Raw genomic sequence first — 23,965 nt, forward strand, 5'->3', positions numbered from 1 at the left:
GCGAAAAACTCAACTCACGATCCATCACGAGGCCGCGCCTCTCTCTCTCGTCGTGCGAAACCCTGACGATCCCGTGCACGCCGTCTCGGGACTCGAGCCACGCCCTCTCAAGACCCTGAGATTTCTTATTTTTCGATTTTTTCATTTTCAATTCTGGCTTTTTTGGGCGTTGCGGGTCGCGGGCTGCCCGATTTCTGTCACATCGGACGATCCGAACACGCCGCCAGCCGCAGCATCAACGCAGCATCGGCCCGGTACCGACAGCCCTTTCTCACGAACGGAAACGAGGCGTGGGAAAGCTCGTGCAGTCGATTCGGCTGAGCGTGAGACTTCATCGACACGGCTTTGGAGTGAGCACTGTACGGCATGAAGCGCTGATGAGTCCGCGGTGACCTTCGACTCGACATGAAATTCTCGCAGAAAAAAAAAAAAAAAAAAAAGGCGAGGGGCGAGAGTGGAGATTTTTCTGCTCGGGGTTGGATGCGCGCAGCTGGGCGCGGGTGTCGGGTGACAGGTGCGTGGCTGCAGCGAAAGATCAAAAGTGCAATCGGCTCAGCCCGACCAAGGCTCAGCGCATCGTCGCTCATTGCTCCCATCTCGCTTTGCCCATCTCGCCATCGTCGATTGACATCCCAGCACATCGCAGATCGCAGCGCAGCGCCAGCCCGCAACGCTTCCGATCGAGCCGGCTCCATACGCACACGCACACCATGGCCGACTCCTCGTCGACATGGAGGAGCGGCTCTTCCAACGCGAATCCCTCCAGCACCACCACCACAGCTAGCGCATCGAGCAACTGGGGCAGAGGTTCCTCCGCCACTTCCTCGGCAGGCACTACGGCTCCCGCTTCTCAAGCTGCCGCCAAAAAGAAGCCCGGCACCAACCGTTCCAGAGGAGGAGGAGGAGGAGGAGGAGGAGGAGGAGGAGGAGGAGGAGGAGGAGGAGGAGGCGCTTCCAAGTCGGCGGCCAAAGACGCTCCAGCTGCTCCCGCCGCTCCTTCCACCTCGTCGTCGTCAACGTCTGGCTCCCACTTCAAATCAGGCGCTCCCACCAAGACCACCAAATTCCTCCCCACCCAACCGCTCCCGTACCATTCGCTCCAAAACATCAAAGACTACTACCACGGCCTCCTCGACAGCGGCCTCGTCAAGAAGGCATGGCTCGACAACCCCAAAAACCCCATGCAGAACTACGTCCTCCACCGCACAGGCACCTACCCCGTCTACAACGTCGAAGAGGGACAGGTGGAGGGCAGGCGAGACACCAACTTTCGCTGCACCCTCAACTTTGATCCAGAGTACGAGTGGAGCGTCCACGGCGATGCAAAGACCGCCAAAGATGCAGAGCGCGTAGCCGCTCTCCATGCCGTCCTCTTCCTTCAAAACGCAGGCGACATCCTCAACAAGACTCCCACCGCATCCGCTCCCGCACCGCTCGTCGCCCAGAACCAGGGTCCCACGGGCAAGCTCTCCGACGGCTCCGAGCTCACCGTGCAGCGCGCCCGCGAGTTCATCGATTTCTACTGCAAGCGCTTCAACCTCGGCAAGCCAGACATCCGCCAGTCCGCCGGAAAGCAGGGCAAGCCCAAGCGAGGCGCCTCCAAGTCGTCCGCCGCTGCAGCCGCCAGTCAACCGCACGCCTCCATGTACATCGCCGGCAACGAGATCGGCGCCGCCACCGGCAAGAACAAGAAGCAGGCCGTCGCCAACTGCTACCTCGAATCCGTCGCCTACATCGAGTCCACCGACGCCTCGCTCTGGAAGACCTTCAACCTCCTCCACAAGCCAGGCATGTCCATCAACAAGGCGCCCCACGTCACCTTTGCAATGAGCGACGAGCTCGACGACTCGGTACAAAACATCTACGACACCATGATCCGCAGCAAGATCTACGCAAAGCGGCCCCGCACCGCCGCCGTCGTCCCCGGCGAAGACCCCAACGCCGCCTCCACCGACGCCAACGACGAGCTCGCAAAGAAGCGTCAGATGCGTCAGCAGCGCGCGCGCCGCTTTAACCAGCAGTTTGGCGCCACCGAAGACTCGCTCCAGCGCAAGAGCGAGCAGCTCGAGCTCGCCCTCGGCAACTACTACTCGGACGACGCCATGGCCAAGATGCGCGACCAGCGCCAAAGCCTCCCCGTCTCCCAGAAGCAGTCCGACGTGCTCGTCAAGGTCGAGCTCAACCAGGTCACCATCTGCATGGCCGCCACCGGCTCCGGCAAGACCACCCAGATCCCCCAGATCCTCTTTGACGACTACATCCTCCAGGGCAAAGGCGCAAAGTGCAACATCATCTGCACTCAGCCCAGACGTATCGCCGCCATCAGCGTCGCCGAGCGCGTCGCCAAGGAGCGCGGCGAAAAGCTCGGTCAGACCGTCGGCTACCAGGTCCGCTTCGAGGCAAAGCCGCCCCAACCCAACGGCTCCATCACCTTCTGCACCACCGGCGTCTTCCTCCGTCGCCTCCAGTCCGCCCTCGGCGACGCAGAGTCCTCCAACACCTTCCTCGACTCCATCACCCACGTCGTCATCGACGAGGTACACGAACGCGACGTAGAGACCGATCTGCTGCTCGTCGTCATCAAGCGCCTGCTCGCAGAGCGGCGTCGTCTGGGCAAACGCGAGATCAAGGTGGTGCTTATGAGCGCAACCATCGACCCTACGCTCTTCCAGAGCTACTTTGCCAACGACTCGGGCGTCCCCGCCCCCGTCGTCGAGATCCCCGGTCGCAGCTTCCCCGTCCAGAAGCACTACCTCGAGGAGACCGTGCGCAACCTCGAGTCGCTCCGCCTCACTCCCCAGATGGGCGGTTGGGTGTGGGGCGAAAAGAACGTCCGCGAATACCTCGAGCGCGAGATTCACCAGCGAGGCGGCTCTGTCTCGCGTAGCAACAATAGCAACTACAACAGCGGCTCGAGAGCGTACGGCCACGCGGCGATTCAGGCTCAGGCCGCCGCCGATGAGCCCGTCGACCCCATGGCAGACCAGGTGGACGACCTCGAGATCCCTTACCCGCTCGTTGCGCTCATCATTGCCTACGTGCTCTCCATCTCGGACGACGGCCATGTGCTCGTCTTCTTGCCGGGCTGGGACGAGATCAAGGCCGTCAATCTGCTGCTCACCGACACCCAGTACCACCCGCTCCTGCGCACCGACTTTAACGACCGCGATCAGTTTGAGATCCACATCCTCCACTCCACCATCCCCGTGCAGGAGCAGCAGGCCGTCTTCGAGCCCGTGCGTCACACGGGCATCCGCCGCATCATCCTCGCCACTAACATCGCCGAGACCTCCATCACGATCCCCGACGTCGTCTACGTCGTCGACACGGGCCGCGTCAAGGAGAAGCGCTTCGACCCGGAGCGCCACCTCTCGAGCCTCGTCTCGGCCTGGGTCGGCACCTCCAACCTCAACCAGCGTGCGGGTCGTGCCGGTCGTCATCGTGCGGGCGAGTACTTTGGCGTGCTCAGCAAGGCGCGCTACGACAAGCTCAAGGTGAACCAGACGGTCGAGATGAAGCGCACCGACCTCAGCAACGTCGTCATGCACATCAAGGCGCTCGACATCCCCGGCATGGAGGTGGAGGACGTGCTGGCATCGGCCATCGAGCCGCCCGCGCCCGAGCGCGTGCTCGCCGCCATGGAGAAGCTCAAGATGGTCGGCGCGCTCGACATGTACAAGAACCTCACCTCGCTCGGCCGCGTGCTGCTCCAGCTGCCCGTCGACGCGCCCATGGGCAAGATGTGCCTGTACGGCGCCTTCTTCCGCTGCCTCGACCCCGTGCTCTCGCTCGCCGCCATCCTCACCAGCCGCGATCCGTTCATGGCGCCCATCCATCTGCGCGAGGAGGCCGAGATGGTCAAGGACCGCTGGTGTCCGCCCGACTTTCGATCGGATGCGCTCTGCGTCCTGCGCGCCTTTACGCGCTGGTGGGAGATGCAGTCGCGCGGCGACTATGCGGCTGCGAACCGCTTCTGCCAGGACAACTTCCTGAGCAAGATCACGCTGCTCCAGATCCAGCAGGTCAAGGAGCATCTCTTCCAGTCGATGGAGAAGGCCGACATCATCTCGGTCATCCAGGCGAGCCACGCCGGCGGCGGCGGCAACGGCAACGGCAACGGCAACGGCAACGGCAACGGCAACGGCAACGGCGTCTCGCACTATTCGCGCTTCCGCCGGCCGCGCGAGACGGACGCCGAGTTCAACACGAATTCGGACTCGACATCGGTGCTGGCGGCGCTGGTGGCGGTGTCGTCGCCGCCCAACTTTGCGATCCGGAGCGGCAAGGCGAGCTACCGCACGTCGCAGGACAAGTCGTGCCTCATGCATCCGTCGTCGATCTGCCACACCAAGTTCACCAAGCACAAGCCGTGGGATGCGGCCAACATGGGCGAGAAGGAGATCTTTGCGTTCAGCGAAAAGATCCGCAACGCGAGCGGCAGCGCGGGCAACAATGCGTCGACCATGCTGCGCGGATGCACGCGGCTCGATCCGCTCACCTTCATGCTGTTTGGCGCCACCGAGGTGCGCGTGCTGGGCGAGGGCGTCGAGTGCGACTTTTGGCTGCCCATCACGGGCAACACGGACTCGCTCGACAACCTCGAGAAGCTGCGCTCCATCATGGACGTCATCATGCTGCGCGTGTTCGAGGGCATCGGCAAACGCCGCAAGGACTCGTCTTCGCAGGCGCAGCGCGGCTCCAAGCGCGTGGAGGACGTGGACGAGTACGAGGGCGGCGACGACGAGGACGAGGACGAGGAGCTGGGCGACCGCACGGATCTGTCGCTCTCGGCGCAGGAGATCGGCGAGTTCGAGTACATGAGCCAGGGCATCGTGCACATCCTCGACGGCTATGCACAGGAGCGCGGCTGGGCTTCGAGCAGCCGTGGCTCGACGCGCCCGGCCAGCCCGGCCTCGTTTGGAATGGGCGGTCTGAGCCTGCAGGACGTGGGTGGTCGACCGAGCGCGGTTCCGAGCCAGGTGTACGGGGCGGGCAGTCGCGGCGGCTCGTCGGCCAATCTGGCGAGCGCACCCATGAGCGCCCCCACGAGCAACGGAGGCAGTCGATGGACGAGCCGCTCGCAGACGCCGGATCTGCCGCACCCGCCTGCGCCGTCGAGCCATGCGCCGAGCGTGGCGGCCAGCACGGCGACCACGGCCGCAAGCAAGAGCACGGCAGCAACGACGGCGGCGGACGAAGCTGCGGCAGATGCGCACGAGCAAGGTGGCGGTGGCAGCGGCGACAAGGCCAAGGACAACTGGCGCGCGCGAAGCGGTGGACGTGGTGGGCGCGGTGGCGGCGGTCGAGGCGGAGGCGGACGTGGCGGCCGCAGTGGGCGTGGTGGTGGACGTGGCGGAGGCGCCCAGCCCAGTGCCGGCAACGCAGCCTAGCCGTGTCGTCGTGCTCACTTTACGATCTGCCACATGTGTGCGTGGCTGAATGCAGACCTTGCTCTCCTGTGCTTTGTGTGTGTGTGTGTGGGGTTGTTGCTGTTGTTACCAATCCCGTTGCAGCGGATGGATTTTCGTATTCAGAAGTGGGTGTGGGGTCGGACGAAGAACGGCGACCCAACAACGCTCCGCTGATGGGCTCTCGGCGAGCCTTCTCTTTGAAATGCCGCGAATGCGCCGAAATTCCGCCGAGTCGGCCAAATTTGGTGGCGGCGGCCGTCGATTTGTGCCTCGGTCCCACTCTCTCCCGTCTTGACTCTTTGCCACGATCATCGACGTTGGCCACGGTTCCTCGCTTGCGATCATTGCAAAGATGGGGGGTGCATCGCCATCTTCCAGCAAGGCTGTGTCGGAGCGTCGGCCAGCCGAAGACGAGCACGCCGACTCGGACACCAGTTCGGGCTCGGACAACGAACGCGCCGGCGCAGGGAGTGCGCCCAAGAAGGTCTCGTGTCAGCCGTGTCGCGAAGCCAAAGTCAAGTGCATTCCCTCGCCTACGGGTGCATCGTGCACACGATGCGTCAAGCTGGACCGGGAATGCATCTACCGTACACACAAGCGCGGGCGCAAGCCGGGCAAGATCAAGCTGCAGCAGATCCTGCGACGGCTCGAGCTGCTCGACCGCACGCTCGACGAGCTGCGCACGCTCAACAAGCACGTCGCGGATCCGGACGCATCGAGCCTCATCGAGACGCTCACGTGGCAGCTGCACCGGTCCAAGTTCTTCACCAAGGGCGCCGTCGCCGACGCCAAGTCGATCAAGGCCATCAAGCGCGACGAGGGCACGCCGCCGAGTCTGGCCTCGCCACAGCCGCTGCCCACCGCAGGCGCGGCGTGGGAGCGCGAGAGAGCAAGCTTGTCCCAGGGTAGGGGCGAGATGCAGCGGTCGCGGTCGGACTTCAACATGTTGGTGGATATGGAGGACCAGGCGTCGGTGTCGAGGGTGCCCGACGAGTTCCCCACGCTCTCGAACCCGCTCAAGCTGCTGGCCCAGGCGAGCAGCGACGAAAGCGCACGGCGACGCAAAGGTAGCGTGGGCAGATCCGGTCTGCACAGGCAGGCGAGTTTGGGCGCCGAACACGCTCCCAGCAGCGATGAAGCCGACGGCACCACTCGCGCACGATCGCAGCCCCAGGCCGGATTCCACACCGACGAAGAAGCGCAAGAGGGCCCACGCAAACGACGCCGCTCGCAGTCGCCACCCTCTTCCTCCGCCGACGTCGCACCGCACACCGGAGCTGTCGAGCGCAGTACAGCCGCGCGGCGTGGAGACGAGGGGGCATCGGCCTCGAGCTGGGCGTCGACCTACTTTTCGCGCGGCGCCTTCCACCCGGTGTACGACAACCGGCAAGAATTCGACCCTATCGACCAGGGCCTGCTCACCGTCGCACAGGCGGAACGACTCATCACGAGCTTCTACGCGACGTTCGGCACGTTTATGCACATCTTTGACCCGGAGCTGTCGAGCATCACGTACATCCGCAAGCACTCTGCGTTTCTGCTCACGGTCATCTGTGCGCTCTCTGCCGAATTCGAGCCGTCCACCTCCTCCGCCGCGGTTCAGGAGGAATCGGCGGCACTGGCGGTCGGGTTGCGGCGGCATTACGAGGCGATGATCAGCTGGATCACCGCGGGCGACTACAAGAACGTCGAGATGGCCCAGGCGTTCTTTTTGCTGGCGAGTTATCGGCCCATGTCGGAGAGCGCCATGTCGGACCAGACGTGGCTGTTCCTTGGCACGGCCATCCGCATCGCGACGGAGCTCGGGTGCAATCTGGTCTGCTATTCGTACTCTACGCCTGCGGTGCATGCGAATCAGCACTACCAGCGCCAGCTGCGCAATACCGAGCGGCTGTGGATCAATCTGTGGAACCTGGAAAAGACGCTGGCGAGTCAGACGGGCCAGCGCATGCACTTGGCCGACGAGGGTGTGATTGCCACCTGCAGTCGGTGGCACAGCATGCCACTCGCGCTAAGGCAGGACGAGGCGTTGGTGGCGCAGATCGAGCTGCGCCGGATTATGATTGCGCAGGGGGACCATTTCAACACGCATGTGCTGCGCAGTCTGGGAGCGCGGCGTCGGGTTGGCGAGCCTGTGCGCGATCGCGGGGAGGAGGACGCAGGCGTGGCCGAGAGGGACCAGCTGACGCTGCAGCTGAGCTACTTCCGCAACTCGGTGCACATGGATCTCAAGCGGTGGGAGGAACGCTGGCTCTCCACCACGTCCACCTCCCCACCCAGCCCTCTTCAAATCACCGGTCCGCTCTCACTCGACTACGCAGCGCTCGTCACGTACGCACTCGCGCTACCCATCAGCTACTCTGTCGACGTCACAGCCGAGTTGGCGCAGCTGTACAGACACTGCTACATCAGCTGCACCAACTACATGGCGACGTTCATCGACCGCAGCCAGCGCGGATACATGGACCACGTCACCAACTCGTTCATCGTCTCCACCGTCTATGCGGTGGTCTTTGCACTCGACCTGTCCCGGCGTCATGCGGTGCAGCAGCGTCGCGGACAGAAGGTGGGCGAGGTGAATTTGGGATTCGTCTCGCGCTCGAGGGTGCTTAATCTCGCTAGGCTCACCGCGGGAGAGCTGGATAAGATCGGCAGCGCACGCACCGCGCGCAGCGGCAAGAGCATCGCGTCCAAATACAGCGTCTTCCTCAGCGGCGTACTCAGCCGCTTTGACCCGGAACCACAAACGAGCTGTGCCGATGCAGCGCGCGACGACCAGGGTGCGGCGTTACGTGGGCTTGGCAATCCTTCAACCCCGAGGGAGGATAGGCCGGATCGTGCACCCGAGTCGTCACGACACCTTCGTCGGGATCATAACCACCCCATGCCACCAACGGCGCCAGGCACAAAAGCCTCGCACATCTACTCTAGCAACATCCACTTTTCGCCCCACCTCGCTGCATCCTGGCCTGCCCAACCCGCGCCCACATCCACATGGACGGATCAATCGCCCGGCACCACCTCGACCGCTTCCACAGCACCACAAGGAGCCGGGTTGAGCCCAGCCTCGTGGTTCAACGTCAACATTCCCCATCCCGCCACTGGGGCGCTGGAGCCACCACCGGCGCTGGATCCGCAGTGGGAATGGATGATGAAGGATCTGGATTTCTTCGCCGTCGACGGCGGTGGTGGAGGCGGCGAACCGATCCTGGATCAAATGGGTCGATTGTTCGGCTGACAATTCCTAATCAAATGATTCTAGTCTGTACACGTTGCACTACCGCTGTGGCCGTGAGCAATGCCGCCGTAACCGCCGCGACCGCCGCCACCTTGACCATATTGGCCCTATGCGGCAGGGAATACTTGATGTAGACGAGTGCTGCGTGTTGCGGGGCAACGTTGCGCTGGGTGAGGATGATCGTGTTGCGCCCCACCGTGTCGAGGTAGGTCTTTGAGATCTCGTGATCGACGTGGATATCGTACGGCAGCTCCAGCTGGACCCTCGACGCTGCTTCGGGCAGCACAATGACGGTGGTCAGCTTATCGACAGCCACGTCCTTGATGGGTGTAAACAGCGGTACGGCAGTGATGTACTCGTTGGACGCGCGCACCTTCCTCATCCACCCGCCCGCACTCAGCGGCAGCGTAAACCCAACACTGAAACTATAGTTCCACCCACCCAACAACGGAAACCTCGGCTGCAACTCGAGCGCACTCATCCTTGCCGCCACCCCTGCCGAAGTCGGCAACACCGACGACGCACTAAGCAGGCTCGGATCCGGTTTGGACTCGCGGAATCGCGACGTGGAGACGTTGCCAATATCGTCTACGAACCACGCATCGCGCGCACCTGCAGGCAGGCTCATCGCAATCGTCGAGAGCGCGCTCGCGGACGCCTTGTTGTAGAACGCCGCCATCTGGTGTTCGATGCGCGAAAAGTGGCCCTTGAGCTGTGCACCTGCATTGCGCACCACCAGCCGGTCGTGCACACTCAGCGCATCGCCCCAGTGGCTCACCTCCGCCACGCGCTTCAGCTCGACAATCACCGCCCTCGGCGCATCCAGTTGAAAATGCACACTGCCCTGCTCCACCTTGGTCCCCGCTTGGATGGGGCGGACGTTTTCAAAGGGGCCGAACGTTACGATGCTTCCGGACTTGGTGGCGGAGTCGGGCGAGTAGGCAATGATCTTGGGCGAGGCAGCCTTGACCTTGATGCGCGCCGTTTTCGTGGGGTAGGGCGATCGCACCGCCGCATCGCCCTCCCACAGCACGAGCTGCGGCTGCGTCTGCTTGACCTGCTTCGGCAGCGGCTGCGTCACATGATTCAGCGCCGTCTCGAGCGTCATCCCCACGCCCTCCGCCCCGACCAACTCGGCGGGAATTTCGGCCTTGAACACCACCGAATCCATATCCCCATCGAGCGGTCCAAGCTGCTGTAGGGGTACGACGGGACGCATGCCGCCGTGCTTGTTGTCGCGCGCCGCAAACGCCGAATCCAGCGCCGGCTTGACCGTCAGACGCGACCACGCCAGGTGCTCCGCCTCGTGCGCCGCCAGCACAAAGTAGTAGTCGAGCACCTCGCCGCCGTTGTGAGATGCACCGGGACGGACGGAGAGCGTGGTGATGGCATGCGAGGTGGTGCCGGCAAGTTCGATCTGCTTGACCACGTTGGTGTTGGTCCAGTGCGCAGCGGGGGGCAGCGAGACGGCGAGGGTGGGCGCAGCGAGCCAGAAGCCGAGGCAGGCGAGCCACGCCAGCACAAGCGTCGTTGTGCGCGTGGAAGCAGACATGCCCATGGTGTGTGTGTATGCGTGGGCAGAAGCAGCAGATGGTGAGCAGAAGCAGAGATCCGACAGCCCTTTGCGGCGCTTCACTTGGACTGGACAGTGCGCGGCCGCGCATTCTTCCAGCTCATCTCTGTGCTTCTGCTCAGCCGCACGAGAGCCGAATTCTCACCCCCAAAGTACTGTGAGATGTATTCTAATCTGACATCCGAAGAAAATGTCGACCGCCACTCAACGCGAAGTGCATTTCTCGATTGGCGACGCGCCGCGCCGAATTGGCGCTTCGGGGCGTGTTGGTTTGCGCAATCAACACCTCTCTCCCCCACTCCACCATCCCTCATCATCCTCACCGTCGCAGCGCAACAATGGTGGTGGTGGCGTGTCCAAACTCGTCGCTCGTAGACGTGCACATCGATCCGGACCGCATCGCCTCCACGTCCAAGCACGACTACGCCTCGGCCTATGCTCGCATCCGCGCCGCAGCAAGGTCGGCGGGCTCGGGCGTGTCGAGCGTGCTGGTGCTCGCCTCGCCGGACGTGGATGCGGTGTGTGCAACGCGCATGCTCGCATCCCTCTTTCTGCAGGACGACATCCCGCACCGCATCGTACCCGTAGACGGATATCGCTCGCTCACCACTACGCTCGCCGACGTCTTTCCGCCGCTCACCGACGACGAGGCCGACGCCGCGAATGTTGCCTCGACTTCCACCGCCGCAGCAGCGACGACGACGGACGTGCGATCGGTGGTGCTCATCAATCTCGGCGCGGTGCTGAGTCTGCCGACCATGTTCAACATCCCGCCGAGCTGTACGCTGCATGTGATCGACTCGCACCGGCCGTGGAATCTGGACAACCTCTTCGCGACGAGCCATGCCAATGACCGCGTGTGGTGCTGGGACGACGGCGACATTGCCACCAAGCTGTGCCGCCAGGGTGGCGAGCGCGACGCATTCGAAAAGCTCGAGTTCGACATCGACTCGGACGACGACGATGACGATGACAGTGGCGACGAGTCGGGCTCGGACGCGAGTGGCTCGGACAGCGATGCGCCCGGCGAGGCAGGCAAGCGCAAGCGCTCCTCTCGCTCTCGTTCGCGCTCCGCCTCCGCCGACGCTGGCAGTGATGCCGACTCGCCCAATGCAGCGCGCAAGCGCCGACGCCATCGTTCGCACCGTCCCGCCTCGGCGCGGCTCACCAATGCCGAGCGCCACCGCTACCGCACCGTCCTCACGCGCTACTACAACCGCGGCGAGAGCTACGGCATGTCGACCTCCTCCATGCTTTATCTCTTGTGCGAATCGCTCGGCCGCGCAGACCGCGAGTCTCTCTGGCTCGCCATCGTCGGCCTCACCTCGCTCTACCTCTCCAACTCTATCGATTTCGAGACGTACGAAGCCTACTCCTCCGCCTACGCCTCGGAAGTCATCGCGATCGAACCCTCCACCTCGCACGCTCGCTTGGAAGCATGGTCCACCGACCTTCTCGCCAAGGACGATTCTGCCTCGTCCACACCTCGAGGGGTGGATCGGGCACTGCGCGCCGGGATCGCACACAATACCAAGAGCGAGGACGCCGACGACCGGACGATCCGCATCGTGGCCGCCGAGCTGCGCTTCACGCTCTACCGCCACTGGAGCCTGGAGACGGCCATGTTCCACACCGCCTACGTCGCCGCCAAGCTCGGCTTCTGGCGCGAACGCGGTCAGGCCAAGCTGCGCGGCCTCCTCGCCAAGATGGGCTTCTCCCTCACCGCCGTGCGCCAGAACTACACCCACATGCCCCTCGACCTGCGCCGCAGCCTCGCCGTCAAACTCGATGCGATCGCACCCGAGTACGGCCTGACCGAGCTTAGCTATCGTGGGTTTGAGCGGTCGTACGGGTTTCAGACCGCACCGTTGGGGGCGGCGGATGTGGTGGAGGGCGTTTCGGCACTGCTTGTTGCCGCACACGGCGTGAAGATCGAGGTCGAAACGCCCGGGATGGTCTTCGCCTCCGCCAGCGCCGGCACACCTTTGTCCACCAGTTATGCCGCCAATCGGGGTGGGGGAGCTGCGACATCGGAGCTCTTCGCCACCAAGCGCGCGTGGAACCTGGGCACGCACCTCACCGACGCCGTCACCGCCGCCACCGCTGCCACCTCCACCACAGCTCGCGAAGCCACGGGCGCCAATTCGGGACTCGATCTCGAACCCGTCAGCTCCGGTCGAGCCAGCGGAGACGAACTAGCGCTGCTCGAGCAGGCGGAACGCGATGTATGGGTTAACAACTTCCACGAAGCCTACCGCGCGCTCGACACTTGCCGAGCCACATCCATCCACCTCCTCCGCTCATCCCTGCTGCTCTCCCAAGCCTTGCACCGACGTATTGTTGCAAGGGGGATGGGATTGATTACGAACCAGAGCATTCGCACACTCAAGAACTTCCGCCTCGCCATTCTCAAGGACGGCGCCGATCTCGAGCTTTTCACCCACGTTGAGATCCTCGCCCAGCTCGCTCGCTGGCTCTCGACTGCATTGAGGGATATCATTGTGGAGCAGCAGGCGAATTTGCCAAAGAGGAAGGGGAACCCGTATACGCCTCTGCCGTTTATCATCGCTGCGCTTTATCCGGCCAAGGATATCTTTGTGGTGCTTGGGTCGACCGCCGCGCCCGTGCATGGCATGACGGAGGCGAACCATTTTACCGCCGCGTTCCAGCATGCGGCAAAGATGAGTGGCGCGAGGGTCCGGCATGACAGGTTCCAGACCGCGGCGATCCATGTACGCAAGTCCGATCTGGCGCCTTTTATCGAAAAGGTGCATCTCAAACTCAAGTAGCCGTCCCACTCGCATCCAATGCAAATGTCGATGCAGTTTGCATGCCCTGAAAATCCCTTCTTCCCAAACCACATTGCGTTCGAGTCCAGGATGGAAAGCCGGACGAGTGCATGGTCGTAGCAGCGCGTATCGACGTCGAGTAGATTGGTGGGCAGCTCGGGCGTCTAAGCGCAGGAGAATCAGCGACGCGCGCTTCCTGCTCGGGTTGCTGAGCGACTTCAAGCCGCAGCATGTAGGTTTGGAGTCTAGAAGCACTTGCGCGGCTCCAGCTGCACTCCCGCCCGCGTTTCGCATCCACCGTACACAAGAGTGACGAATCGTGCCCAATCCTGGCTCCAACGCAGCACAGTTCAAAGAGCTACCAACCATGGCGAGCAACTCTGCACGAGTCCGAGCCATACTCCTGGCCTACCAACCACAATCCAATCCACCCATTGTTGCCGCGAGTCGCATCGGCGTCCAATCGGCAATGTGCGTGTGTGGAAACAAGGCAGTTCAGCCCGCAGTGTCATTCTCAGCCTCCTCGCACGACCTAATTCCCGCCTCAAAGCAGACATTGTCATCATGCTCACTTCCATCTGACACTCTTCAGTCCCCTGCACAATCGAGCAATGCTCCTTGCGCTCCGTCTTATCCACCCACACGCATGCATATCTTGTCTGACCAAAGACGCACGCCTCCCCTGACCAAATCGGTGGCCGGTCATGGCTCAAATACGCATCCAAGGTGCTCCGCCAACCTTGTAACCAAAAAAACGCACGCCTGGATCAAAAAATCTAGGCTTGTCATGCCTCAGATCCCTCGGCAAACCACTGAAGCAACTCCACCCTGCCATCCTCGACCTGCTTACGCCTCAACTTTCGGTCTGAGTCATCGCCATCGTGCCCACCTTAAGCCCACGCTCTCCTCGTTATCACATCCACAGCACGCGCATCCATGTGTAAAGACGCTGCGTCCCCATCTCAACTTCCTCTTCCACGCACCATGCAATCATTCTCCCTCACCTACACACGTGCACCAATGTCAAGGTTGTGCGACGCAGGCCTGGATTGACAACGCCTACGCATGGAACGAGCTGCTCGAGTACGTCTGGCTCGACAGAAACGTCTTGAGGTCCTTGATCTTGCTCGCCGCCACGGGGCCCGCACTGGCGCGCGGCTCGACCATGAGCGAGCGTTCGTACAGCGCCTCGTCGTCCATCACAGGCACATCGACGATCAATTTCTCCACCGCCGCGTTCGGCTTGATGTAGCGGTCGTACTGCTGACACCGCGCCACCGCCATGACCGCCTCGTCCATGAGCGAAAACTTGCGCCAGTGGATCATCCCATCCGCCGCGCGCTTGGATGGATTGCCGTCCGAAATCGACAGAATGTCCTGCAGATGCACGCCCACATACGGAATCGTCGGCCCGTCCGAATTCTCCAGCGCCAACCTGTACGCCGCCGACGAGCGCTCGTTCGACATGAGCCGCACCAGGCTCTGGTACGCCTTGTTCACCGCTTTGCCCTTGAGCAACTCGCGCGTATGCTTCAGCCGATGCACCGCCGTCTTGCTCAAGCCACCCAGCACGCTGTTGAGCGAGCCGTAGTTGTTGTCGTGCCGCAGGATCGACGCAATGTTGAAAAACTTTTCGAGCATGCGTGCGCGATGCTTCGTCTTGCCCTGCGCCAGGATCATCGAGCACACCCAGTTGGACATGTAGTTGAAGTGCGAGATGGAGCGCGACACCGGCCCGTCGCGCTTGTCGTGCGGCACGAGGATGTGGCGCAGCAGATCGCGCGGCTGGATCGCCGTAAAGTACGCCCACTCGAGCCGCGTGAGCTCCGTGGCGATCACCTCGTCGTCCACCTCCATGAGCGTGTTCGAGATGCTGCGCAGCACCGCCTTTTGGTCGAGCGCACGCCCCGTCGTGCTCGCCAACGCCTCGGTGCTCGTCGACGACACCGACGCCTGCGTTGCTGTGCCGCTCGCTGTGGTGCTGCCGCCCGTCGACGTCTGCGTGTGCGCGCTGACGCTACTTACGCCACTCGACATCGACACACCCGCGCGGTCGTCCGAGCCGAGCAGCGCCGCCGGTGCTTCCGTCGACGACGTGGTGAGATCCGACGCACTGCGCGAGCGCCCTCCCACGCCCGCGTCCGGCGGCATCACGAGGCTGCTCTCGGATCCCGTCCTCTCGTGCGTGTCGGACCGGTCGTGCGCGGCGGCGCCGAGCGTGTCACCATCCAGCATGTCGTGGCTCGTGTTGCCCGACGCCGTCGCCAGAGCGAGGTGGCTGCTGCTCGAGTGGCTGGCGGACAGGCCCCCGTCGACGTCGCCTGCGATCGCGCTGGCTCCCTTGTGGCGCGTCTGATCGCTGTTGACCGCCTTGCTCCAAAGCGCGTCCAGGTCGGGTGCTCGAGCGGTCGCCTCGACCGCATTTTGAATCTGCGTAGCTGTGTGCACGGTGTCAGGATGGTGGAGCAGCTGGTGGTGGTATCGGAGCAGCAGCGCATGCGTCTCGGCATTGCTCAGGTCGCCTGGGTAGTCGAGCACCCAGTCGCCGAGCATGCTCGTGAGGCGAATGAGCGCAAATCGATGCACTAAGCCGTCGGCGACGGCCTCGGCGGTAAGCGTGTCGAAGCGCGCCATCATCTGGCGAAGCAGGTCGAGCGGCGTGGCGAATCCGCGGTAGAAGACCATGAACATGGTGACGAAGCGTTCGTCGGTGCGTGAGATGGCGGCGTGGAAGAGCTTGTCCCACAGCTCTTCGATCGACACGTAGCCTCCGGTGGCGCGCGCATTCTGCAGGCCCATCTGCGCACGATGCAGGCTGTCGTGCAGCCCGAGCTCGTCGTGCGACTGCAAAGAGGGCACGTCCGAGGTGGAGGATCCGGCGGTGGCGCTGCTCATCTTGCGCAGGCTCAGGCGCGAATCGTGACTCGCAGCAGCGGACGCGGACGCGTCCGAGGCGAGATCGCGCTTCGGGTCAGAAGGGAAGGTCGACTGGAGGCCGGGCGACTCGCCTCCGCCGGTGGTGATGCGCGTTGCGCTCGAGCTGGCGTTGCTGTAGCCTCTCGCGCGCGGATCTGCTGACACGACGGGCGAGAGCGAGGCTGCGTGAGCTGCGTCGGCTGGGTCCGCCTGCGAACTCGCGTGGGAAGTGGCCGAGGCGGTGCGGCTCGGCATGGTCGGCTGCGTGGGTGAGCTGAGGGGCTGCGACGGCGTTTGCGTCGCTGCTGCTGCTGGCATCACAGGGACGGTGCTGGCGGTGCCGCGGCGCGATCGACCGCTCCTGACCTTGGCGACTTCTTTGACGAGGTAGGAGAAGCAGTCGCGCATGCGCTTCTTGCCTTCCTCGCTCTGTACGGTGCACTCTGCGAGGCCGACGTTGTAGATGCACGCCATGTCGCTGGCGTAGTAGGGGTCGACGGCCTTGGGATGCACCTCGGACTTGCAGGCGAGCATGACGGTGCTGAGGTTGGCGACGGCAAAGTTTTCGAGCAGCTCCGACATGCCGCGGAACGAGGCGATCTCGGCGGCGTCGTAGCAGAGGATGACGGCGTCGATATGCGGGAGGAACTTGGGCCAGGCGAATCGCTTGCTGGGCCCGTTGAGCAGCACGGAAGCGTCGATCTCGAGCACCTCGATGGTCCTCTGCTCCTGGTCGACGACGCAGACGGTGGAGTGGGAGGTGACCTTTTCGGAGAGCACGTGCGGTTTCGAGAGTCCGAATTGGCGGAGGCCCTTCTTGATTACGGTGGACTTGCCCGACTGCGCATGGCCGACGACGGCGATGACGAAGCTGGCGTGCGATTTGGGCTGCGAGTTGACCTGCTGCAAGAGGCTTGCGCTGCTTCCGCTGCGGCTCCTACCTCCTGCGCTTGGACGGCGCTCTGTGGAGTCGGGTTGGAGTCGATCGGTGTTGGTGGTGGCGGAGGATGAGGCTGCATCGCGTTCGGCCTGCGAGGTGGCCGAGGGACCGCGGCTGAGGCTGGCGGATGTCAAAGCTCTGTTGGAGGCGGTGCGACGGTCAATGTCCATGCTGAGTGCTTTGCGTGCGTCGGTGGAGGAAGCGTAGTTTGGCTCTGCGAGATCGAGCGGCAAGATTTCGTTGGAGAGGAGCGATCTGGGTCTGGACTTGTTGGGTGCAGACGAGGGAGCGCCGCCACGAAGGGAGGGCGGGGGAGCGGGCACGGCGCCTACGGTGAAGCCTCTGGGTCTGCCTGCGCCTACCGGCTTGGTGGAGCTGGAGGAGGCCGACCTTGGCGGTCTGGAAGCGGACGCGCTGTCGTCGGGCTGTGTGCGTTGAAGCGAGTTGCTGCGCTGACGGATGATGGGCACTGCCAACGATGACGACGACGATGCTGCTGCTGCATGTGTGTGTGCGCTGTCTGGTGGTGGAGTCGGTTGCGGATGCTGATGCTGGCGTTGTTGTGCATCGGCCGAGGCGACTTCTTGTTCGAGGCTGTAGCTCCTCGAACGCAGCGTTTGGCCACCAAAAACGTCGGCGTCGTCGTTGTTGAGAGCGATGGGTGGCGCGGGCCTTGCGGCGGAGCGAGACGAGTAGGCATGCGGCTGTGGGGATGCATGCGTGGAAGAGGCCTCGGAGGGAGGCGGAGGCAGGGGCGCCTGTGGGGACGGCCTTGGTGGTGGCAGCTTTGTGTTGCGATAGGAACGTGGGTGCGAGGAGTGGGTGGGCGAGTTGAGGGAGAGGTAGGAAGTGGCGGCGGCCAAGCCGAGGCCGGTGGGAGAGGCGGGGGAGCCGGAGGCATGCATGGAAGCCGAGTTGGAGCGCGATGGGGAAGGACGTGCGCTGGACGTGAGAAGTGGTGGATCTGTGGTTGCGCTGCTGCGGCTGGTGGGGGTGCTGAGATCGGAGGGGGTGGAGCGATGGAGGAGAGCGAAACTGGGAGTGGCCTGCTTGCCCGGGCTCTCGAGCAGCTCCGAGTCTGGGAGCAGAGGGCTGAATTCGAGCCAGGGACGCGTGTCTTCGAGCGACTGCCTTGGCGGCCTCGATTGGACGGCGGTGGAGGGCGACGGTTTGGCGGGAGTGACGAGACGCGAGCTGGCGTCGTGGAAGGCGTCGGAGTCGGGTGCACTTCCGGATGGGGGATTGGAGTCGGACTCGGACGCGATGCGCGAGTCTTCTTCTTCCTCTTCGCCATCATCTTCATCGGATGAGAGTGTGGCCGAGTTGCTGTTGATGTCGACGGGGCCGGAGGAGCGCCTGTTGGAGTTGCGTTTGCGGAGTTGGTCCTGGAGCAAGCGACGACGCCGTTTTGCCTTTTCTGCCTCTGCCTGTTTGGTGGTGTCGGCGTTTGGGAGCAGGTCGAGAGTTTGGCTCGAGGTGGAGGCAGAGGAGGTGGTAGGCGGGATGGGTGAAGGCGAGACACGCGAGGAGCTAGGCGAGTGCCTGGAGGTGGAGTTGGATCGCTCGGGAGTGAGTGCCGAGGATGAAGAGGAGGAAGCGGCGGCCTGGTTGGGTTGCGAGTACTGCTGGATGAGTCGCTGGACGCCGCTGAGGCCTGTGTTGGCAGCAGCTGGTTGTGCCGAGTGCTGGGACGAGGATGAGCGTTGCATTGTGGGTGATGTGGAATGGCTATCCTTGCGCTGCCTGTCCCAGAATGCAAAGGCGGGTTTCTTCTTTGCGGCGGCGGTGTCGAGAGGGTCCTCCATGGCTGGAGTGAAGCGCGACGCGACGGCTTGCCTGTCGTAGTCTCAGCGATGCATTGCTTGGACGCTGTGGTAGAGTCGTGACGATTCGTGAGTGGTGCTGGTGATGATGATGATGAAGCAGGGACGAGACGCGACGATGTAGTTGTGGGATAAGGAGGAGGAGGAGGAGGAGCGTCGTTGGCAGCTGCGAGTCGCGTTGACAGGCTGGCACCGCCCGACCGCCCAACTGCACCGGCACGCACTCCAATTTCACAGCGCAGCACTGCACCACCCTCTCTCAAAAAAATAGGGTTCTTTTGTATCGAAAAAGACGGCTTTTCTGCGCATTCTCGTCGTCCGCACGGCACATCCGAGGCGGCATTGCAATACAGTATTGTGACGGTGACGGAGGCGGCATTGTGCGCTGCAGCTGGGCGTTGACGGTCCAAGCGGCGGCGATCCGAGGCGGATGCACACTGCGAACAGCAAAGCAACAACACAGCACAGCCCTGCCGTTTCGTGCTTTTCGGCGCGCTGGTCAGGGGGCCCAAAAGGGAGAGAGTCGTGAGTCGCGTCAAAGCTTAACCTTACTTTCGGTCGGAGGGACGCCGCTGTGCGCGGCCCGTGCGATCCATGATCCGTGATCCATGATCCATGATCCCATCGGCGCGCCTCCGAGCGCAAGACCCGCCCGAGTCCAAATCGGGAGAAAACGCCGCCTGGGAGCAAGGCGTCGGCTGGCCCGAGACCCTAAATCCACGGGTCCAGTGCATCGCCGATGAATCACAGAGTTTTCTTCTCACGCCTCGCTGCGCTGCGCTGCGCTGGGCTCGGTCCGCACCCGATCGGCACCGCGTTTTGGCAGAGGGTCTGGCATGCAGGAGCGTGAGAGCGCGTCTCGGAGGTTGCGAATCGGAAATCGCAGGCGAATTTTCACAGATGCAGCTCAGCCACATGCCACTCTCCCACCGCCGATGCACTCTGCCCGCCGCGGCACCAAAGTTCGATTTCAAACCCTCCCAATTCGGCGATGGGCGATCTCGATTTGGTCGATTTGGGCGCGATTTGGGCGCGATTCCCACCGCGATTGGCTCCGATCGGATGCGATGCGCTCGCTCGCGTTTTGGCCTTCCTGCTGCTCCGGGTGCGCTGTTGGCCCGCGCACTCCGCCTGTGAATCACGCTATCGTCGAGCGCAACTCGCCTCGATCGGGCAGCCTCAGCGTGGCGCTCTCTCGGTGGGGTGCGCTTCGCGTCGGGCGCGGACCGCTGCTCTTTCCTTCTCGCTCCCCTCCTCCTCCTCCTCCTCCCTCTCTCTCTCTCCCTCGCCATCCGCTTCTGCCTGCTGCCATCCATCCATCCACCATCCCGATCCCCCTTCGATCACGCGCTCCTCCTCCTCCTCCTCCCAAAGCTTGCCTGCATCCACGCGTCGACCGCGTCCATCCCCACCCGCTATCATGTCGAGCGACGCTGCTGCGCCCGTACCGCAGTCCGTCGCCGCGCCTGCCGCCGCACCACAAGAATCCGACTCCACCGCCTCCCCCTTTGGCGCCACCATGCTCCCCAGGAAGGACCAGGAATCTGCATCGGCAGACATCCATCCCCCGCACCACCAAATCTCGGAAGCAGACGCGGCTGCCGTGGCTGATGCTGCTGCCGCCGCTGCCGCCGCCGACGCGTCGAGCGCAGCCCAAACCATCACGCAACTAGCCACCGCCGCCACCGAAGCCGCCAGTGCAGACGCTGCCGCCGCTGCTGCCGCTGCCTCTGCTGGCGCTGCTGCCCCCAACGGTACCACCGACCAGCCCGCACCCGATGCCACGGCCGCTGCTCCCGCTGCTGCTCCTGACAACACCGACGCTGCCGCACCCGCCGCCGCCACCGCCGAGCAGTCCAACGAAGCGGCCGCTCAGCCTGCCGACGACCCCACCGCTCCTCCTGCCGCTGCTCCCGCCGCAGATGCACACGAAGGCGACGCCAAGCCCACCGTCGAAGAGCCGCAAGAGACCGCCTCGGGTCTGCCGCGCAACGTCGAGTCCGAACTGCGCGACATCTACTCGGTCTCGAGCGCCATCGCCAACTTTTGCGTGGCGCACGTGAACCAGGTCAACGTGCCCACGCCCCAAAAGGTGCGCACCGTCATCCAGAAGGCGCTCAAGCTCACCTCGTCGCTCTCCATGCTCCTCGCCCAGCCCGAGGTGGCGCTCCGCCAGCTCGATGCCGACGACAACAAGCGCCCCGCCGAATCCAAGCTCGACTCGGCGCGCAAGCGACAGCGCTCCTCGGACTGGGACGGCAACCGCTCCGCCGGCTCGCCCTCCACCCCAGGACTGCCCATGGCGCCCTTCACGCCCAACTCGGGCCTGAGGGTGTTTCCGGATGGCTCGCTGCCCACGTCGTTCCCCTCGCCCGGCTTCGACGATGTCAAGGGTCCGCAGTACAAGAAGCGCAGTCGTGCACCCGCACCCGGCTCGTGCCAGGCGTGCGGTACGAGCGAGACGCCCGAGTGGCGTCGGGGTCCCGATGGGGCCCGGACGCTGTGCAACGCGTGCGGGCTGCACTATGCCAAGCTCGTGCGCAAGCGCATGCAGCAGGAAGGCGGCGAGGAGGCGTCGCCGTCGCAGCCACCGCCCCAGCTCGCGCTCGTCAGTCTCGAGGAGCTGCGCGCCTCCACAAAGAGCGCAGAGGCCGCAGCAGCTGCTGGTCTCACCCCGTCGGCGTCGAGCGCCTCGCTCAACGGCACGCCGCTCAAGGGCGAGCGTTCGGCGTGGAATACGCCCTCCAAGCCGCCGCGTGTGCCCTCGGCGCTCGCCAACAGCGTCATTGCGCCCGATCTCGAGGCCGATGCCCAGCAGACTGAGGCGGTGAGTGCATCGCTCCCACCCCCGCCGGCGCCCGCGCCCGTGTCCGCACCCGCAAGCGGCGTGGTGGAACCCGCCCCGACTCCCGTCTCGGCCCCCGCGCCCGTCGACACCAGCGTGATTGCACCCGAACTCGCCGCCGAGGGTGGCGACGAACGACCCATGGACACCGACCAGTGACCGCCGCCGCCGCCTCCCTCTCCCTCTTTCGCCTCGCCTTTGTGTTTAATCGGTGGTAAATACGTTAGTTTTTGTGCACGCCGAGGTGTGTGTGGGATTTTTGAGGCCTCAATTTGCGTCAAATTTAAGCGCGAACGAAGGTGTGCAATGGCGTGGGAGGAGTGAGGAGTGGGGATGCGGCGATAGTGGGTCCGCGCTTTGGGGCCGCGGGTTGGGGGAGGGCGGATAATTATTGTGCGCACGGTGCAACACCTGCTAACCCCGCACTTTATTCTTTTACCCCACAAAAATGCGTACCGCTCTGTGGCATGCTGTTGGGTTTTCCCCGCATGCTTCAACAGCGCATGGGAGCGGCGACACATGCAATGCTTTGCTGCACGGTGTGAAGAGCAATGGCTCGAGCGTCGAAGCGTAGGTTCGGCACAAGCCTTCCGAACGTCCCCACCCGAACGCCGGGCACGGGGCATATAAACGCGCTTCTCCACAGTCCTCCCCCCGTCCCCCCTTCATCGCCTCGATACTGGTGCGCAATGATGGACACGCACACGGTTCAGACTGCCATGGCGGCGTTTGAGCAGCACCGCATCGTCTTCCTCGCGCTCGCCTCGATCATCTCCCACCACCTTGTGTTTCGACACCTCGAGCTATGGCCCATCCAACTCTTCCTACTCTCCTCGGTCCTCGTCACCGCCGACACCTCTCTCCGCCACTCCACCACCCCTCTTCTCCCTGCTGTCAAAGCATCCCTCGTCGATCTAGCCGTCTTCACCCTCTTTACAACGCTTAGCATCGGCGTATACCGACTGTTCTTCCACCGTCTCAGTCGGTTCCCTGGCCCGACCTCATGGAGTCTCTCAAAGATCACTTTCATCCCTACGGACGTTGCTGGCATGCGACCACGGGTCATCGACGATGCCCACAAGAGGTACGGCGATGTGGTCCGAACTGGACCGCGAGAGCTATCGATCAACGCCACGACGGCCGTAACTGCGATTATGGGTGCCAAGAGTAGCTTCTGGCGCGGACCTTGGTACGTCAGCACGGCCGGATCTCGAAGCCCCCACATCCCCCGAAACCTGCACAGCGCAGTGATCGAATCCAACCACTCGGCCCGCCGCAAGATCTGGGACGCCGCATTTAGCGCCAAAGCGCTCAAAGGCTACGAAACCATCCTGGTCGACAACATGGACCTCATGGTCAACCAGCTCGAAGCAAGAGCCCAGCGGGGGGAGAGGGTGAATATCGACGACTACTGCAGCTTCTACTCGTTCGACGTCATGTCCCAGGCCGGTTTTGGCGGCGACTTTGGCCTGCTTCAAAAAGGCCAGTTGAGCCCGATGATCCAGGCGTTGGAAGACTTTATGCAGTTCGTCCAGCTCGTCGGCAACGTCCCCTACTTGATCGATATTCTTGGGGCGATGCCGAACCCCATTGCCGAGTTCGACAAGTACATGGCAGGTATTGTCAAAGAGCGCAAGGCGCGCAACGAAGCAGTACCGGACATCATGAGCCACTTGCTGCACGAGGTCGAAACCAAAGGAAGCACCGACCGGATGGATAAAGAAGCCACCGCCGATGCACGACTCATCGTCGTCGCGGGCAGCGACACCTCGTCAACCACCATGGGCATCGCCACATTCTTCCTCATGGAAAACCCCGCCATCCTCGCGCGACTCCGCCAGGAGCTGCTCGACGTCTTCGGTGACGACCCCAGCCTGCTCACCGATTTCAACCGACTCGACGACAAGACCTGCCCGCTCCTCAACGCCGTGATCAACGAAGCCCTTCGCATCTACCCTCCCGTGCAGGCGGGTTTGCAGCGCGAGAGTAAGCAGGCTAACGTGGTGGATGTCAACGGCACACCCACGGTCATCCCCGCCAACACCATCGTCACACTCCCCATCTGGTCCATCCAACGAGACGAGAGGAATTTTGCTCCCGACCCGCTCAAGTTCCGTCCCGACCGTTGGCTGCATCCCGAAAAGGAGCAAAGGTTCAACAAGGCCGCGTTTATGCCGTTTTCGTACGGCAAGACTTCGTGCGTAGGCAAGGTGCTGGCGTACATGGAACTCAGGCTGGTGATTGCCAACCTCGTGCGTCGATTTGACTTTGTCCCCACCGAAGCGTACGACGCAGAGAAGTTCGAGGCGGGATTGGTGGATGCTTTTGTCACTAGAAGGATTCATAAGCTGCCCGTCACCATCAATGTGCGCACCTCGGTAGCCTAAACTCTCTCCCGCGCACACGAATGAAGAAGATCAATGTTACTGT

At 63.3% G+C, this 23,965-nt stretch overlaps 7 protein-coding genes across 7 annotated transcripts; 5 read left to right on the forward strand and 2 right to left on the reverse strand.

Moving 5' to 3' along the window:
- Positions 1 to 710: 710 nt before the first annotated feature.
- PAN0_015c5175 (p-loop containing nucleoside triphosphate hydrolase protein) lies at positions 711 to 5,390 on the forward strand (the record flags this gene model as incomplete). The annotated part of the gene is made up of 1 exon (XM_014799484.1): positions 711 to 5,390. One exon carries the CDS (start codon positions 711 to 713, stop codon positions 5,388 to 5,390), a length of 4,680 nt encoding a protein of 1,559 aa, XP_014654970.1.
- Positions 5,391 to 5,763: 373 nt separating this feature from the next.
- PAN0_015c5176 (uncharacterized protein) lies at positions 5,764 to 8,649 on the forward strand (the record flags this gene model as incomplete). Its single annotated transcript, XM_014799485.1, has 1 exon — positions 5,764 to 8,649. One exon carries the CDS (start codon positions 5,764 to 5,766, stop codon positions 8,647 to 8,649), a length of 2,886 nt encoding a protein of 961 aa, XP_014654971.1.
- Positions 8,650 to 8,659: 10 nt separating this feature from the next.
- On the reverse strand, positions 8,660 to 10,207 carry PAN0_015d5177 (oligosaccharyl transferase alpha subunit; the record flags this gene model as incomplete). The annotated part of the gene is made up of 1 exon (XM_014799486.1): positions 8,660 to 10,207. The coding sequence occupies one exon, from the start codon at positions 10,205 to 10,207 to the stop codon at positions 8,660 to 8,662; it is 1,548 nt and encodes a 515-aa protein (XP_014654972.1).
- Positions 10,208 to 10,560: 353 nt separating this feature from the next.
- PAN0_015c5178 (cell division control protein 45) lies at positions 10,561 to 13,011 on the forward strand (the record flags this gene model as incomplete). Its single annotated transcript, XM_014799487.1, has 1 exon — positions 10,561 to 13,011. One exon carries the CDS (start codon positions 10,561 to 10,563, stop codon positions 13,009 to 13,011), a length of 2,451 nt encoding a protein of 816 aa, XP_014654973.1.
- Positions 13,012 to 14,070: 1,059 nt separating this feature from the next.
- PAN0_015d5179 (Ras GEF) lies at positions 14,071 to 18,672 on the reverse strand (the record flags this gene model as incomplete). Its single annotated transcript, XM_014799488.1, has 1 exon — positions 14,071 to 18,672. The coding sequence occupies one exon, from the start codon at positions 18,670 to 18,672 to the stop codon at positions 14,071 to 14,073; it is 4,602 nt and encodes a 1,533-aa protein (XP_014654974.1).
- A 633-nt stretch (positions 18,673 to 19,305) lies between these two features.
- On the forward strand, positions 19,306 to 21,694 carry PAN0_015c5180 (uncharacterized protein; the record flags this gene model as incomplete). Its single annotated transcript, XM_014799489.1, has 2 exons — positions 19,306 to 19,484; positions 19,654 to 21,694. 2 exons carry the CDS (start codon positions 19,306 to 19,308, stop codon positions 21,692 to 21,694), a joined length of 2,220 nt encoding a protein of 739 aa, XP_014654975.1.
- A 289-nt stretch (positions 21,695 to 21,983) lies between these two features.
- Positions 21,984 to 23,922, forward strand: PAN0_015c5181 (cytochrome P450; the record flags this gene model as incomplete). Its single annotated transcript, XM_014799490.1, has 2 exons — positions 21,984 to 22,105; positions 22,182 to 23,922. 2 exons carry the CDS (start codon positions 21,984 to 21,986, stop codon positions 23,920 to 23,922), a joined length of 1,863 nt encoding a protein of 620 aa, XP_014654976.1.
- Positions 23,923 to 23,965: the final 43 nt, after the last annotated feature.

The sequence above is a fragment of the Moesziomyces antarcticus genome (genome assembly GCF_000747765.1).
Source record: "Moesziomyces antarcticus DNA, scaffold: scaffold_v10015, strain JCM 10317, whole genome shotgun sequence".
Taxonomy (NCBI): Eukaryota; Fungi; Basidiomycota; class Ustilaginomycetes; order Ustilaginales; family Ustilaginaceae; genus Moesziomyces; species Moesziomyces antarcticus.